Raw genomic sequence first — 18,812 nt, forward strand, 5'->3', positions numbered from 1 at the left:
TTAAGGCCTATGGCATGAAGTGACTTGCATAAGTCACACAGCAAGTCTGTGGCAAGGTGAGGAACAGAACCCTTTGACATGAAACCTTTCCTTTCTCTGTGTCTTTGACAGCGTGTATGCATATCAATCTTAAAGACATTTTACATGTGGAGGCATAATTTGGTGCTTAGTGCATAATTTGGTGCTTCCAAATATACATTTACTTCCAAATATTTTTAAAAGCCAATAACCATTATAACTTTCTTTATCCCCAGTAAAAATCTCCTTTGTAAATAGATTCACTCATTCCAGGGTGTATTTCTTGTGCGATACTCTGGATTTATTATTCTGATTTTTACTTATTATATATCTTCTGATAATAAAGCTAGGTCTTCCCATCTGGAGCCAAGGCACATGAAAAACAACGGTCAAGAGTCAATGAACGTAGCGGGGAAAAAAAGGTTAGATTTAGGGGGCTATATATTTGATCCGTGCAAATCCAAAGTGACACCACAGAGTCCAATGAAGTTACCATTGTAACTGAGAATAGAATTTGACTCATGCTCAGATCACTGAGTGATGCAAATGGACACAGCACCATTGACTTCAGCAGAGGTATACCTATTTAATTGGGATGAAAATGCCTGGCTGTCCCTACCATGACAATTCATAGACCTTTCTTAGTTTTCCACTTCCAGTGAGTGCTTCAGGTATATATGACCTTCTGTGCAAATACTCTTGCTACAGCTACTAGTGGGGAAAATTGTTTTTCAATCCATGAATAAATGTATCATGGGATATGTGTATATATTATGGATACAACACTGTCATCATAGCCATATCAATTACATTTTCATCTGCTCATCAGTTATGTTTTCCTTTGGAACATTGTAGAATTTAGTTTCGGGTCTATCAGCTAAAAGATAATCTTGAGCTGAACAATTGATTTTTATGTCTGATGCCATTTTAAACGTTGACTTTGCAATTGTTCAATTAAAATTCATTGGTAAGAGATAAAAAGCATCAAACCAGCCTTGGCTTGGGGAATGGACTAGATGACCTCTTGAGGTCCCTTCATGCTCTACATTTCAGGGATTTCTGTGAAACAGAAACTCATTCAACAGCTTCAAATCAAATACAAACGTTGAAATCTAATATACAGCTTGTAGCAATTTAGAATTAAAAATTTATATTTTGGAACATCCTCAGATATTTTGAGATCATTTGGCCTGCTTCTCCTCTCTGGTGTAAATTAGGAATAGCTGAACTGAAGCCAATGACATAACACTGGAGTAGAATACGCTGAGATATATTTTACCCAGTGTTATGTCATTGACTTCAGTTCAGCTATTCCTGATCTACACCAGAGAGGAGATTCAGGCACCTAATCTTCAATTTTAGCATAGAATGTGATATATTTTCAGAGATACAGTACATTTACACTAAGGGCACCAAGTTGTTTTTTAATATTTTTCAGGGGGTACAAATTGTAACGTGCACTCTGTTAATATGGCAGAAACAGCCCTCCCCTAAAACAAATAGAATTCCACAGTCCTCTCTGCTTATTTGTCCTTTTTTTGCTTTTAGTTTAATTATAATTTGACCATGGGTTGATCTAGTTTCTTTTATTCCAGGAGATGATAGAAGCCTGTCAAGTTCATCTTCAGATACCAGCCACTCGGACGCTAGTGTTGGGAGTAGGTTAACAATTTGGCCTGAACAGTCTTCGGCCAGCACTTCTCAAGAGAGTCATGGACTGGCAGCTGCAAAGGGCATTCATTTTGGGGAAGAAAAAACACTTGCAGAAGGGGCACGTGGCACCACCAAGCCGCCTCCTAAGCCTCTTCGGTCTAGACAGCTACAGGAAATAGGTCGTCAGAGTTCTTCTGACAGTGGGATAGCTACTGGTAGTCACTCTTCTTACTCTGGAAGTTTCTCTTCCTATGCTGGGAGTCTGGATATTTGCCACGGTGATGAGTTTGGATCATTGCTTAGCCTACCATTGAACCTTCCTTCAGATCAGAATTTATGTACTTGCCTGCACAGTGAACCCCAGAGGAGCTTGGGCTCAGAATATCAGGTTCCTAGCCCTGTCAGACATATTTATGACACACCCAGGAGTTTATTACAGGCAGCTGCTATAGACGTACAACACAAGAGTGCGGATTCCACCCAACCAAAGGACCAGGACCCAGCACCTCAAGGCATTAGTGACCCTAAGGTGCTGGTACCACACTCAGAAACACGGATGGCACCTGAGCAGAGCCAAGACAGGGGGAGGCATGCATCCTTACTCCCAGAAGGCACCAAAGACTCAAGTGATGAGACATATGTGGATTTTGTTTCGAGGTGGTCAGATGTAAAACCACAAGGACAGGTGTTAGACTCCAAAAGTAGTGAGTTGGCACCACCTAGTGGAGTCCCAGCTGACCCCTGTGAAATATATAGCCCCCACCCTGGGATGACAAGAGCTCTCTTTTCAGCTTGTCCAATCTGTGGTGGACTAAAGGTAAATACCTAATACTGAGCAGATGCTAACAAAGACTTAAGTACCTTATTTAACACCATTAATTTAAATGACTTAAGGATGTCAGAATAGTTGTGAATTGCAGCCTATTTCTTTTTAGGATAATGAAATTTGTGCTGTTTTATGGGTATGTTGAAAGGTTCAATAGAGGGCAACCTCTCCCCTCCTTAAAAACCATGTCTGGAACAGGAAAACATTGAAACATGTAGCCCATCAAGCATTATCTTTCAATGGACCAGATTCTTTCCTTGGATACACGAGTGACTGGCATTGACTTCAGTAGAAATGTCACAGGCACATTGGAGGGTTGAATTTGTCCTGTGATAATTAATTTAGTACAAATGAGGATGTCTTGCTGTTGGTATTTCTTGAGTAGAGTGAAGGGAGGCTGAAAAGGATGGATGATACTCTAGGATAGCCATTTTTAAAAGATGCATATTTATTTTGACAGATAGTTTGTAGTATGTGAGCACCCCATGTGCATGGGGAAGCCAGAAAGGTGGAGCTTCTGACTGGTGAAAGAGAACATAAGAGCTACTATACTGGAACAGATTAGTGGTCCATCTAGTCCTGTATCATGTGACTAAGAGTGGCCAGTGTCAGATGCTTCAGAAAAGGTGCAAGAAACCCTGCAGTAGCTGGTTATGGGAGAGCCAACCCTCAGGGAAAGTTCTTCCTAGCCATCAATAGTTAGAGGCTGACTTAAGACCTGAAGCATGAGGGTTTGCATACTTGCCTACACTTTTGTTTATTTTAAAATATTGACTATTATGATTCTGGATGTTCTTATCCATATAAATGTCTAATCCCTTTTTGAATCCTATTAAATTCTTGGCCTCAATGATATCTTCTGACAATGAGTTCCACACACTATTAATGCATTATGTGAAGAAAATATTTCTTTTTACCGGTTTTGGAGAAGACTTTTTGTGGTGTTTTTATTGTAGTTGCTAAACTGAAACAAAATAAAGCTGTTTTCGTGTTGGTGAGGCATAGAAAACCTGGGAACGAGAGAGAGAATGTAAAAAATTAGGAAATGATGTATAAACTGGGAATTCAGGCAAAATTATCTCACTTAGAGAAACAGTTGTTAAATAAGGTAATTTAAGGGTATAATTTTAAATGAGTATGTGGGAGTTACATAACTCACTGGAGAGAACAGGTTTTCATATTCAGAAGAAGTTAATGAGCTTGTTAGGCTATTGGCCTTTTCTTGTCCTGCAGTGCTTCATGTGCTTGTAGTGCAGTCTATTTTTAAGTCTCTGGGTACTAGAGGATGGTATTGGCACTGTATGTCTTCAAAACTATAAAGGACTGAAGTCACTCCTTCCCCCTTTTCCAGTCCGCTCCCTGATTGGACGATTGATTTTAAATACATTAGACCAGACACCATATAGGAGGAAAACTGTGGTGCCACTGTACTTTCAGCCATTCTAACTGTAAGGAAATGTTGAAAAAGGTCTTATGCGGAATGGACAGTAATCTAGAAAATAAATAGTGACATGAGAAAGGCTGCCCCTGCTTGAACTTGTTTTAGTACAGGATAAATACTTTTGCTTCTCTTCCCTGCCCATTTTAAAGAACTCTGAAAATATGCTTTATTGAATTATACAAATAACAATTGTGTTTTTTGTTAAAAGTAATCAAACCATTATAGCAAGATCAATTGTTTTAGAAATGTCTAATGGACCCTGTCCGTGCCTTCTTTACACGTAATATGGTGAAGACACAAATCGCTATTCTGGAATAAAATAATTCCTATTCTACATGCTGTGAATAGGATACATTTGGGATACCACTAGGAGCAAGCTGAATTGAATCATGGATTACTTGACATCAGTTCTCCACATCTATTTGAAGATGTTCAGAAAGTCTTTATTGGGCCAATGTTTTGCGTGCTTTTGCAATTTCAGATAAACTGTTAATTAAATTGTGTTGATGTTTTTAAATTCCTGATATTTAGTCTAAGTAAATGAGATGGAGAGAACAGTACAGTCCATAACAATAATGAAGTACAGCAGCAGTGTTTCATGTTCATCCTTGTTAGTGAACTTTTGCAAATCTTATAGTCCTTACTCAGGCAAAAGTTTATTTCAGTGGTAATTTGACCAAGAAAGAAGGGAGTAAAAATGTCAAAACTGGAGCAAGTACAGGTGTGCGATGTCCTCTAGCAACAGAACCAGTGAGGGAGGCAGGATTTGGGGTTGTGGTGCAAAGGTGTAGACATCTGTGTGTAGGTGAGGTGTGTATCAAGGGACTGAAATGGGTCTGGGGTAGAGGATGGAGAATGCTGGATGTGGAAGGTGGTAATTGCCTTTTCTAATCAAGAGTGACTCCAGTAGCTAGTTAAGGAGCAGCATTGAAAAGGGTCATCCACTCCACTAGTGACCGGAAGGATGATGACCAGAATGCAGGACATCAAGATTTGGCGTGTAAACTGGGGATCTTTCAGGCTCAGACAGAAAATATGGCACTAACGCTTTCCTGTTTCACTCAAGGTGAAGAATATAACCACTGAGAAAATCTATTGTACATTGAAATAAAACATAAAGGAACTAGAAATATATTAGCAGCTGAGGTTTAAGATTAGGAAGTAAATGTGCTTTTGTATTCTGTGGTACATTGGCCCAGCGTGCACAAGATTCCGTTAATTATAAACTGCATTTAGTGTGCCTTTACCACTGTATTTTCATATAGGTATTTTCAGTTATGCAGATAAATATTTTAGCTGAGATCCTTGTATAGTATATACATAGGGCATATTTTAGGCTTAGAATCTTGGATTGTTTTTATTAAGGTTTGCAGATTTATTACTGGACCGTGTTCATTCCATTTCCGACTACCTAGTCACTATTAGAATGGGGAATAGCACTTCACTGTACATATTTATTTTTTCTGTAACTTCATTTGATGCCATAGTTTAGGAGATAACATCAAGATTTTTGTAAGGTGGTGGTGGTGTTTTTTTTCTTAAACTTCTCCATTGTTTGTAAAATTTCATAGAAGCCTGGAAATAAAACTGTCTTTTCCAACTGATTTTGTCCTTTTCCATCTGGCAGATACTGTTTTTCCTGCCCCAAACTGTCATCCTCTTGCATTTTGAATGGATATGAAATGAATATGGCTGTTTTTATTGACTTCCTTGTGGTGTATCAACATCAGTGAGGGTAGCAAGAAATGTGCCTAACTGTGGAAACGCTGGCCCAGATCCTATATTCCTGGCCTACCCAAAACTCTCATTGATTTCAATGGGAGTTTTTTTGCGTGTGAAGAGTATAGGATTAGAAGGTTTTGCTAGTTAACTTACTGTGACGCAGTCAGCATAAAAATAAAAATAATTGTTTTTCTGTGGGTCTGTTATGAAACACCAGCATATATTCAGCCAGTTTGATTGCTTGATCATCTGGAAATACCACTACCTCTGTGGAGATGAGGGCCCCAATTCACTTACAATGGTACAAATCAGGAATGATTCTACTGAATTCATCCATCTAAGGTACTTGTATAGCTCCCATTACCATAGTATCTGAATCCCTCACAACCTTCTCCACAACACTCCTGTGAGGCGGGGAAATCGCTGTTATCCCATTTTACAGATGGGAAGCTGGGGCACAAAGGGGTAGATTCACAAATGGCATGTCGATGTTGCAACACCTAAGTTCCAGGCTTTGGGGTATTCTGGGGTGGGGCACTCTCAATCTCTCCTGTTAGAAATTTGTAAATAAATATTCATTGGGCCAGAGCGCAAAAGGGAAAGTCTGACTTTCTAGCCTGGTGGTTGGGGTACTCACCTGGGATATAGGAGACCCAGTTTTAAGTCACAGGTTCAAATCAGGCAGAGCAGGAATTTGAAAACACATCTTCTACATCCCAGGTGAGTGCCCCTATCTGGTGGACTATTGGTTATAACAGTGGGTGGGTATCTCTGATTTTTTGTGAGAAAGAGCTGGCCTGGCTTAGATTCTTAACTCCAGGGGTGGGTTCACAGGCTGTGACTGAGCAGGGTGAGGAACCTCCCTCAGGCCTGGACTTAAATGCCTACCCACTCCTCTCCTTGGCATTTCCTACTGGATAGTTTAGGTAGCTACCTTGCTTAGCTTGTTGGCTGTTGTGAATCCCATTCTGAGGAATCTAACTCTGTCCATGCACTGTAAAGTGAACCTGGGTGTCTATGTCATTGGGGATAAACTCATATAAAATGGGTCTGAAAGAAGCACATTTGTAGGATGTAACCTTGTGCAATGGGATGGCCACAGACTATTTTATTGTCGTGTCTGTAAAGGGAAGTTTTTCAGTTTTTTTTGTTTTAACACTGAAGTTTTCATTAATTAAAAAAAAAGATGCTAAGGAAATCATAGAGGTGCTTTATAATTAGGCTGGCAAAACTAGATTTTTAAAAAATAATTATGATTTTAAAATAATTATTTTAAAGCATTTTTATTTCTCCATTTTAATATTCACAGTTGCACAAAACTTTAAGCATTTATTTTCAATATTTATGTAAATTTTCAGAGTTGTGGGAAATAGTGGGGGGGATCAGACAATTATTTAATGACAGTAGACTGAGATTCAGAAAGTTAAACCTTTATAACCTTCAAAACACATTGTCAACATCACATGTCAAAATATATACAGTAAATATCCTTAAATCAAACTCGAATAAGTTCTCAAGCAACATTTTTCTTAATTTGCCTATCTGTAAATTTTGATTATTATCAATGGAAATATTTTTAATCATTTTGTGTGTTTACGATGAAATCGGTGTTTGCTGATAAATCTAATCCTTCCAAGTCTGTTTATAATGTACAGTATCAGTATACGTATCCATTTGTCTATTAGTGTCATCACACTCCCATCTCACATAAGACAGAACTGCTCATTTTTGCCTTGTAATGTCTCTGGTCTCTTCTGATTTCCAAATATAAAGGACAACATCGGGTGACATATCATTGGCAAAGACACTTATCAATGTTTAAACCATGTAGGTTCAGAGGTTTGTGTAACTCAGCTCAGAACAAATACGATACTTTTAAGTCTTATCAGCACATATACGTATTTTCTTCTAAATGACAATAGGTAAACTTTGTTCTAAAGAGATTTTTTTTTTGCTTTTCAATCAGCCTCTACTAGAAAATCTCTACTAAAAAAAAGTCTTACTGTCCCTTGCATGTAAGTTAGCGTGTTTTGAGGCTTAAAAATTCTGAGAGTTATTTCTATATGTAAATCACCTGCTGATTAATACTTCTATGGATGCTTTGCATTTCTATACTTTTTCTTTTCATTTGAGGATTTTAAGAGCTTTAGAAAAGTAATTAACCCATTTCAAAGATACTGAAACAGACACAGAGAGGACATGACTAGATCAGATCAGCGAGACAGCAGCAAAGCAGTTCTGTCTCCCAGTTCCCAGGTCTAACCTTTAGACAACACTTTTTATAATCCTTTTTTCCTTCTTTGAACATATCCATTGAACCTCAACAAAAATATTATACTTTTTTTACCTTTAAAACTCCAGGGCAGTTCTAAATTAACAGGAAAGGCTGTTCAATTTTTAAAGCTCCACACCTTCCTCTTCTCACTAACAGTTCTTCTTCCATGATCAGAGCTGTAGGCAGTTCCTGAGCATTCCCACTTACCTGCTTTCATTTTTATTGACAAATAGGTGCTGATGCTGCACCACTGAAATCAATGACAGATTTGTCATTGACTTCAATGGGAGCAAACAAGGCCCATAATAAACTGTGGGTTTTGTCTTATGTAATTTCTTTTTCAATTGGAAACACTTTAATGCATTGGGACAAACTTGACTAGATATCATTTCTTTCATAGAGGTGCAGTGAAGAAGCCTTCAAGCCCAAATGCTTTAAAATACTTGATAACAAAGACAAATCCAATAGTTCCAAATAAAAAAATCAACCCACTGATTATTGTGCAACATGTTGTAACATCGTTATAAAAGGAGAGACTGTCACACTCAGATGCAAATAAATAACACCCCAACAATAAATAATATTTAATTGCGCAAAGAAGAGGTATGTCTGGGGATCTATTACATTTGACTGACTCTCACTACGAGAATGGTCTTTGATGCCATTGGCATTTGGCATAAATCAGAACAGTTTTCAGGCTTTCTATTTCTATCCATTTCTATTAATAGTATTCTCTTCAATTACATCTCATTTGGTTCTCTTAGTTAGGGCCAGACTAAGTACCTTTACTCACAGTGAGTAGGACTTTTCATCCCATTGCCTTAAATGTGGCTATTCATGGTGGAAGATGAGCAAGGGTATCACAACATGGCATTTCACCTGCATCAGTTTATTTTCTAAGGCTATGGCTACACTACAGAGCTTGCAGCTGCACCACTGTAGTGCTCCTAGTGCAGATGCTCTAAGCTGATGGGAGAGAGCTCTTCCGTCAATTTACTTTATTCCAGGCCCCGCAAGCAGCGGTAGCTATGTCAGCAGGAGAAGCTCTCCCACCGTCAGAATGCAGTCCACACTGGCACTTAGTCGGTGTAACTTACGTTGCTCAGGGGTGTGGCTGATTCACATCCCTGAGCGACATAACTTATACTGACATAAGTGGTAGTGTGTATGTAGCCTTAGACAACAAAGCTTCTACAGAGACAGTGACAATAGCAATTATCCTTTGCATGAACTCAGGGGCACCTTAAATAATTACCTCATAACATCCCCCTGAAACAGAGGAGGAATCTGAGGATCACTTCACTCACCATTCAAATACAGCCACTTCTGAAGCAGTTTACATCAACTGAAAACAGCACCCAGCAGCAGAATACCAGTCTAAGCCAGGAAGGGAAGAATACTTTCCCAAATGAAGCTGTTAGGGAGATGTTCTATAAAATAGGTGGGCAGAATGCAATAATCGGAGCTGGAATTTGGCCCAGACTCCAGGGTTCACATCCATACTCTTATAAAATGTGCCACAGGATACTTACTAGCAAATGATGATGACCTTTTTATATCTCATCCCAGAGACAGTACCTCCAGTGATATAGGGTTCCCTAGCTCTATTGGTTTACTACTGACTCAAAGAGAAAGAGAGCCTTCTACTTGTATCATCAGCATCATTTCCTACAGCACCTTATTATTGCTCCTTGGATGTCTTCCCTGCGAATACTGTAATGTGTGACTCCCAATTCCCCAACAAGCAAGATGAGGCCCAGCTTCCACATGAGTTGCTAGAAAATGTTTTGGTGAGGTTCCCTATAGTCTTTGAGAGATGTGGAGCACCTGCAGTTTTAATGGTTCACCAAAGGTTTCTCTAGAAAAGCACAGGGAGACTGAGACACTGGTTTGGAGCCCTACTAAAAGGGTCCCAGCTTGGATGGGAGACATTCAAAGAACACACAGATGCTGTAGGAAATTATGTTGGTAACATAAATGGATGGCACTTCCCTGAGTCAGTACTACAACCATGCTACTGGAGGTGCTATTTTAACCCACATTGTGTGTGTGTGTGAGGGGGGGTGGGGGGGTGGTAGGATTTTTGTTTCACTGTAATGGCTGGTGTATATAAGAAGTTTTTTGTGTCTGCTGCTGCTTTCAGCTAGTGGGCTTACTCCTTCAATTTGAGAGTAGAGGCTCATGCATTAAGTTCTGAAGGTTCCAGATTTGATCACCACCGTTGGCACAACTAGAGCCTGTTTATTGTATTTTTCAGTTGAAATGTAAATGAGATCAACTGACCATCTGTCATGAAAGACCCCATCACACTTTTCATCAGAGTAGGGATCTTAATCCAAACTGGTTATTATAAATAAGAACTATAGGTACTCAGCACCTCGTAGGATCAGGCCCTAAAAAAATAGGTGCCCAAAGATCTACATTTGGAAAGGCACTGGCTGGCATAAGAGCACTGGTAAGTGAAATGGTATCAAACACCTCAAGAGTGATAACAACTGAGGGTGGTTTTAGTATATTAATTCCCTGTAGTGAAATAATTGCTCAGAGTGCTGGGTGGGCAGCTCAGCATTATTTATCCTCGTAGCCTAAGCAGACACTTTTGCCAAATTGTTTGTCTGTCGGTGAGCTGATCAGGATACTGATAGTTTGGATCCATTATACCCAGTCAGAATGAGTAAATGAGAAAAACTATTTGTACTCGTGAAAGAAAAAGAAGCTGAACAATATAGGATATATAAGAGCAAAAAGTACAAGAGCTGACTACCCTCCTCTTTCTCATCTGGGAGTAAGAGCATCTCTGGAGAGAGAAAATCAGCTGTTTTAGAGGAGACGGAGGAGGAATCTGACAATGAGAATCAGGAAAAATGGTTGTCTTCTGAATTGATGGTAAAGAATGCAATCAGAACACTGGGAATATGGCTAAGACAGGAAAAAGGAAAAGAAAGCATTTTTCTTCTGAATCAAACACATTCCTCACTAGAAGAATTATCAGCTGGAACACTATACAAAGTAGTGATGGAATCCGCCAAAAATAACAGCATCCTATACCTTCCTTCTTTTAAGATGCAGAAAGAAGAATCACCACTCCACCACCACACGGCAGAAGAAAGTATTCCTTTTACCCATTCAATCAAAGAAAAGATAATAGAAGAGACTCCTCTTATGAGAAGGATATACTGTGGAATATGGGCTGTTCTGTGGATGATTAAATTCTGGCAGAACCCAGGGGCATGCATTGTGCCCTAGTTATTAAAGCAGAGGGCTAGGATTAGGATTCCTTAGTTCCTTATCCAAATGTACCTTTGACTTGCTCTGTAGCCATAAACAAATAATTTTAAAACCTCTCTTTTCCTTGGTTTGCCCATCTGCAAAATGGGTATACTGTTCACCCACCTCACAAGGCTCTTGTGAAGCTCATTTAAGCCATATTTGCAAAGTGTTTGTTTTAAGATATTGTGATTAAAAGAAGGTATGTAAGAATTATTATTTATTAGCCAACAATGCCAAAGTAGCTGCATGAGTCAGAAAAGGACTCTGTAAATGACAGCACGATAGGAGTGATATGCATGAAATGTCTGGAGGCTTGGCAATAATCCACTATGGACAGATGGGCCTTGGAGGTGATAGAAAATGAATACTGAATGGAGCTAGAGTCTTTTACCAAAAACCTTTCCCATAGAATCGCTGACAGTTGACAATATGGACAAGTTTGCAATGATGACTTCGACCATGCTGATCTAGGAAGTCTAATAACCCAGGAGCACACCTATACACTTACATGGACTATATGCTTTTCAGAGCTAGCTCTCAAGAAGGTGACAGACATAGTTACAGAGTGGGCAGTAGATGCATTATAGAAGTGCGGGTTTGTCATCAACTTTACAAAGAGCACGTTGATATCCACTCAGAAAATACATCTAGGAGTTATGTGTTCAGAATAGGATGAGGGCAGGTTCAGAAAACCATCGGTAAGTCATTATAGTTTGGATGGAAAATAAATAGGCATCTGCCATGCAGGCTCTAAGACTGACATGATTAAAGTTTTTTTTCCTGCAAAAAATGGTTCTTGGACCATTCTGCACATTGCTACAAATGTTCCCATTGGAATACTGGAACTGTATGGAAGGCATCTTGGGAAAAGCTTCAAGTGATTCTTCAGACTTTACACAGCAGAGTGAGTAAGGACTCAATCCACTGCTACTTCTACCTTCTTCCATCAAGAGTAATAGCAACAAATTTCAACAGCTTGGCTGTTCGCTCCTTGCAGAGGTCAGCGCAGAGCATATAGTGTGATTAGGAGAGATAGGAGGACATGAACTTTCTTCAATGCAATGCCATAAAACTAGCCATTCTCACTTTTCAAGCACATCTTGTGCAGTTAATTATTATGGTAAAGTTGGAAAACATGGAGGCTGTTCCTGTGTTTTCTTTCTAGAATATGGAGGGAAGTGTGAGAGAGAAATGACCTACTGGTTCGAGGGTGGGATTAGATATAGGACATCCTGAGTTCTAAGCCTGGCTCTACCACTCTCTTCTTCTGTGGCCTTAGGGAAGTCAACAATGCCTCCGTTTGCCCATCCGGTAATACAGGCATGATAATATTTACCTCCTTCCTGGAACTACTGGCAGGATTAAATAGACGATGTTTGTATAGCACTTTGACTGTGTAAAGTACTATACAAATGCTAGCCCTTCACTCATTCCTCTCTCAGGCAAACTCTCTCTGAAGTCAACAGCAGTTTTGCCAGAGAAAGGGCTTAGTCAAAATTCCTGGATTTGGCCCATGGTGAGATTCTTAAGAGCAGTTAAACTTGTGGCGCTTTTATAGCTATTCAAAAATCTGCTGAGAAGCCTTAGCAGGGTATTTCCATTGCTTGGCCAGTCCCCTTACAAGCCAATAATCTATTCATTGCTGGATTTCCTTTATTGTGAGATAACTTACATATGAGCTATTTCAAAGGTCAGGAGCTAGGCCTTCTGGATCAGGCCCATGGCAGCACAAAAGTACCTGAAAGCTGCGTTAAATGAGGAGTTGAGGATTCCCCCAGCCTGAAGGAATTCTTGCCTGGTGTAAAGTCAGCATAGCTGATTTCTGTTCCAGTCCCACCTGCCGCACCCCACTCCCTCATGGTATGGGAGCATGTTGTAGATAGAAAGGGATATGACAGGAACTCATTGTGCTCTGGCCAGTCTCATGGCTCATTTGGTCGCCATCATAAGCTGGTGCAAGTTGAAGGAGTTTTTAAGCTGCTCTAACTCACTCTGGGGATCAATTTGGCCTCCAACTAGGCCTGGTATTGTGGTGAATTCAACTATACGCGTGCAATGAGCGTATGCCTCGGAATGAGCGTGAGATGGGACACGTGAATCTGCTGTTCCCTCAGTCGGTCTCAATTCCTGCGTGCCTCTCATATATGAACATCTCGCCGTGCTGAGTGTGATTCTCGTGTTTAAAGATACGTATTTTTCGTACAACATAGCTCCTAAATGCAAGCCAACTACTTCATCTGGTGCTCAACTGAAGAAACAGTGATCTGTTCCAACACTGGAGGAAAAACTGGCTGTGTTGGACTTATTGAGAGACGGTGTGTTGGTCTCCAATGTGGTGCGTAAATATGGCCACAATGAATCTAGCATCCGTGCCATCAAAATTCAAGAGAGAGAAATTCGTCAAGCCGTGGCATCAAGTGCTCCAATAACTGCTAAGGTGACGAGCCAGGTGCATGATAAGACTTTAGTGAACACTGAAAAGGCATTAAACTTATGGCTGGAAGACATGAACCGTAAACATGTGCCTATCGATGGCAACACATTGTGAGAGAAGGCTCTTAGTCTCTACGCGCTGTTCAAACCTCCGGCTAAAGAGGGACAGCCTTTTGATGAGAAGGAATTCAAAGCCAGCCAAGGTTGGCCTAACAGTTTTAGGAACCGCTTCAACCTCAAAAACGTGCAGACTACCGATGAAGAGGCAGCAAAAGCCTACCCTGAGCAATTAAAGAAAATCATAGAAGAAAAGGGCTCCCTTCTGGAACAAGTTTTTAATGCTGATGAGACTGGGCTCTTCTGGAAAAAAATGCCAACTGCACTTACATTTCAAAATCAGAAAGACAAGCCCCTGGCTTCAAAGCAGCTAAAGACTGTGTGACTGTGTCGTTTTGTGGCAATGCAGCTGGGCATTTAATAAAGCAGGGCTTGCTCTAAAGGGCTGCAAATCCCTGTGCCCTAAAAGGCAAGAACAAAAATCTCCTGCCTGTGTTCTGGCAATCAAATAAAAAGGCTTGGGAGATGGGAGTATTATTTCTGGATTGGTTCCACAAGTGTTTCGTTCTGGAGGACAAGTGGTACCTCGAAGAGAAAGGACTTGACTTTAAAGTGTTGCTGATTGTAGACAATGCTCCTGGCCACCCAGAGGGACTCCGGTTTGTGCATAACAACATTGAAGTCGTCTTTCTCCCCCCCAATACCACCTCCAACCTCTTGACCAAGGCGTGATTCGCTGTTTCAAGGCCACATGCATGAGGCTTACATTCTCACGGATACGTAGCGCTATGGATGCTGATCCCAATCTTAATGTGATGGAGTGTTGGAAGTTCTTCAACATTGCCGATTGCATCACTTATATTAAACAGGCAATGGATGCAATCAAGCCTGAAACAGTCAATGCATGTTGGCGAAACCTATGGAAAGAATGTGTGAATGATTTTAAGAGTTTCCCGACCATTGACAAAGAAGTGAAACACATTGTTCAGGTGGCCAGGAAATTGGTTGGTGATCGCTTCGTTGACATCCTCGAGGAAGAAATTGAAGAATTAATTGAGAGCCATTGAGAAACATTGACTAACAAAGAGTTAGAGGAACTGATAAAATCGTCTACAGAAGACAAAGATGATGACGACGAACAGGAAGAGCCAGCAAGTTGGAATCTTCATAATTTGCTGAAGTGTTCCAAGAAGCGAAACACTTGAATGATTTAATTTCTGAATACGATCCCTCTATGGAACGAAGCCTCAAAATCACACCTAGTATTATGGACAATTTGAGACCATATCAAGAAATGTTTGAGCAGCTCAAGAGACAACAGCGACAGTTGCTGATCGCCATGTTTTTCAAGAAAAAGCAACCAGCAGCAGATGAGCCTGGCCCATCGTCTCCTGGATCGACATCAAGCCCTGACGACCCCCCAATAGTGTCATCGTCGTCGTAGATTAGCAAGAATATCCAGGATGAATGGTGAGTGGTTAGATTTACTGTTTTCCTTTTTTATTCTTTCATTCTTCCGTCTGTCTCTCTCTCTTTTATGTAATTAAAAATACAGTACTGTAAAATTATATTTTGAATATGTACTCTTTATTATATACTGTACATTACTGTATACATTTATACATACAGTATTACTGTATAGGGTTGTATACTGTACACAAAACCATGTATACTGTACTTTATGGGCGATTTAAGGGATTTTCAAGGATAATTTTGACTATACGCGATTTTCGCCTTATGCGCTGACTTTAGAACCTAACCTCTGCGTAAGATGCGACTCCCTGTATATGTTGTAGGTGTCACTTTAATCCATATAATAGTAATAATTGCACCCAATTGAACTGTTGTTTAGGACGGGATGTTTTCTGAGTTTACAAATGCATACGGTGCAGAAAATAGTCTCTTCTTTGGCTCCAGATCGGAAACGTTCAAAGGAGAAGCAGTCGCACAAATTAGGGGCAGAAAAGCACTGAAAAAGGAGGCGTCAGTTCTCTAGTATGGTTGAAGCGTGCACACACGGGTCCAGAGGGTAGATAGAAAAGTGGCTTTAGAGCCTTTTATACTCCCTTGATCCTGGGGCATTTGGGTCCTGGCCCTTAGTGTAAATTAGAGGAGCCAGCTGCCAGTGAATTCAAGGTATATAAGAGAGTCCTGCCAGATTCTCTCTTTCCCAGCTATCCCCTGTGCACTGGATACTCTAGAAGCAGCTCTGTGCCACCCCAAATTTCCCCTACATGAGGAGAATCCTCTACTGTCAGGACACACACAGGTTTAAGCAGCCCCAAGGTACTAGAGAACTGAGGCCAGAAAATGTTAAGCAAACAGGAATACAGTCAATTTTGGACTGTTCATTACATTCCATCTGACACACAAGGGCAGAAAAGCATCCTCACCCGATGGCTTAGCAACAGCATATCTGAATTTTGTGCAGCACTTTGCAAAATTCCTCCAGTTGACGTGAGAGTAAGGGTTATAGCAGAGCGTGTGGGTATTTGGGTGATGATTGCTATAGAAAATCTGATAATAATAGTAATTAATAATTTGCAACACTACTCTTCATCAGCAGTGACAACATGCAAGGCAGACCCTGTATCTGGGTAAGTTTCAAAGTACTGCAAGGTGCTCCAGGTTTTCTGATTAAGTTTTATTGCTGGTGCCAAATTCTAACTTTAGTGATGGGCTGTGAATGAGCGGAAAATTAATTTTTGTTTTCACTATATTAATTTTGCTGTTCATGTCTTCTCCCCCATTCTTTCTTACTCCTGGCCATTTCCGGTTCATGATGGATCTGTGAATGAGAAATGGACAGAAGTAAGAATGGGGGAGAAGTCATGAACAGCAAAATTAATATAGTGAAGACAAAAATTATTTTAGTTAGTTATTTTAACATATTCAGTGATGACCGGAGGAAAATTCCTTACCTGTTGTTGTTTTTTTCTGGGAGAAGTTGACTAACCTCAGCTTTAAACAAGAGGCAAGATCCAGCAGTTAGAAAGGAGAGAAAATGGTTACAAAGGTGTTTTTCATGAAAGGCTTCCATTTTTATTCTGATTTGGCTTGCTCATGTGTTTTGTTATGGCCCATTGTGTTCCTCTGTTTGTGCGGTGAAAGATACTCAGGCTATAACAAGATTTTTACTTTCTCTCCTTATGTGGAGTGGACTTGAAGGAAGGAGTCAGATCCTCATCTGATATGAATTGGCACAGCTCCATTGTCTGAGGACCTGGCCCAAGTATATTTTTAGTGCTGGTTCATGAAAGCAGAAATTTATCTCACTTTGTAAGAACAGTGTAAATGGGAAAAGAACAAGGAGCAGATCCTCACTAATATAATCTTTAGCTGTAAATTTCAAAGTTGTAATCACAGCATATTGTAAACCCCAGAAACCATTGTTAGTTTTGCTGCTGTGTTCACGCTCCAGACACAGAGGTTCTTTTAATTGTAGCATGATGCCAGACCTGTGTCTCTACCAGCTTTTGTAGCAATTCCACATTTGATCCCCTCTGGCTTTACTGTGTGTGTTTGTTATTGTAGAAGTGCCCAGTAGCAGTGCTGCTATAATTAAGCGGCTGTGTTTGTTATTTTCAGGGGTTTCCCAGCTTTGCAGGGCCCTATCACTCATCAGTAAAGTTTTATTGCAGGCAGTAACTTAGCATGCAGTAGAAAATATGTTGTTTTAGTTTTCTATAATTGCTTGAATTGCTTTTTAGGTTACTGATGTTTTAGAACAAGTACAAATAATTGTGATAATTTAATAGCCTATAGCTGTGCATGCATAAAAACTATTTTATGATGAAATTCCCTCAGAGTTTCTACTATGACCATTGGCTGAAATTCATCCCTTTTCACTGGGAAAGGACAGATGCCTCACTGAAGCCCTAGGTGAAGGATTTAAGTGAGTCACTGGACCTTGTGCATGATGTCTAACCTGCTGTGAATTTTACTCAATCACTGTGCTCACATAAAAGACTTGTTAAAATCTATTGGGTCAAAAAATCTGTTTTTGTTTTTAAAAGTCATTCCTGTTCATTACAGTCCAAGAGTATAATGAATAATTCCAGGGATAATTACTGAATTTTCAGTTACTGATGGCCAACTTTTTATAACTATAGCACTATATTTATGTTGGCTTTCTTTAAGCCTTGAAACTATGTCATGGTTTTCTACATAGAAAATGATTTGTTATTTAAATTGGGGCTTAGTTACTCCACCATTACACACATTGAATAGTACCTCAATCTGCACAGTCTGATTGCTTCACTGGCCTACTTGAATACTAAGGTCCTACTCACTGTGAGTCTGGGTGGCACCATTAGGTACATGCTTATGAATTTGAACAAACCATGGAGTTAATCTTCTGACATGTGTGGCAGACCCAGACCAGTGGGGTACAGGAGTCTGGTAGAGGGCAAATATACTGGTCACTGGATGAGTAGTTTTCTGTTCCCTGAGTGACCAGAGCAGGGCCTGCACTAGAGTAATCAGGAACCTGCTAGAACCAGTTAAGGCAGGCTAATTAGGACACCTGGAGTCAATTAAGAAGAAGTTGCTAGAATCAATTAAGGCAGGCTAATCAGGGCACCTGGGCTTTAAAAAGGAGCTCACTTCAGTTTGTGGTGCAAGTGCGAGGAGCTGGGAGCAGGGGGCGCAAGGAGCTGAGAGTGAGAGGGTGTGCTGCTGGAGGACTGAGGAGCACAAGTGTTATCAGACACCAGGAGGAAGGTCCTGTGGTGAGACTAAGGACGGTGTTTGGAGGAGGCCATGGGGAAGTAGCCCAGGGAGTTGAGGCCGTCATGCAGCTGTTACAGGAGGCACTATAGACAGCTGCAGTCCACAGGGCCCTGGGCTGGAACCCAGAGTAGAGGGCGGGCCCGGGTTCCCCCCCAAACCTCCCAATTGCCCTGGACTGTGGGTTCTTCCAGAGGGGAAGGTCTCTGGGCTGTTCCCCAACCCACATGGTGAATCTCTGAGGCAAGAAAATCTGCCAATAAGCACAGGACCCAGCAAGATAGAGGAGGAACTTTGTCACGCATGCTAAATGATGCCTGTGAAGTACTGTGGAACCTCAGCTCCCATTGAATTCAAAATAATGAAGGGCAGGTTCAGACCCCCAGTTC

General features: G+C 40.5%; 1 protein-coding gene across 3 annotated transcripts in view; it reads left to right on the top strand.

Annotated features, from left to right (window-relative positions):
• Positions 1–18,812, top strand: part of DOK7 (docking protein 7) — a 93,803-nt gene that overhangs the window by 39,361 nt on the left and 35,630 nt on the right. For all 3 annotated transcript variants that reach the window (XM_054031010.1, XM_054031009.1, XM_054031011.1), the window contains one exon: positions 1,614–2,488. In XM_054031010.1, the coding sequence (XP_053886985.1) occupies positions 1,614–2,488 (875 nt within the window). The remainder of the gene's footprint in view (positions 1–1,613; positions 2,489–18,812) is intronic.

This window comes from Malaclemys terrapin, chromosome 5, assembly GCF_027887155.1.
Source record: "Malaclemys terrapin pileata isolate rMalTer1 chromosome 5, rMalTer1.hap1, whole genome shotgun sequence".
Taxonomy (NCBI): domain Eukaryota; kingdom Metazoa; phylum Chordata; order Testudines; family Emydidae; genus Malaclemys; species Malaclemys terrapin.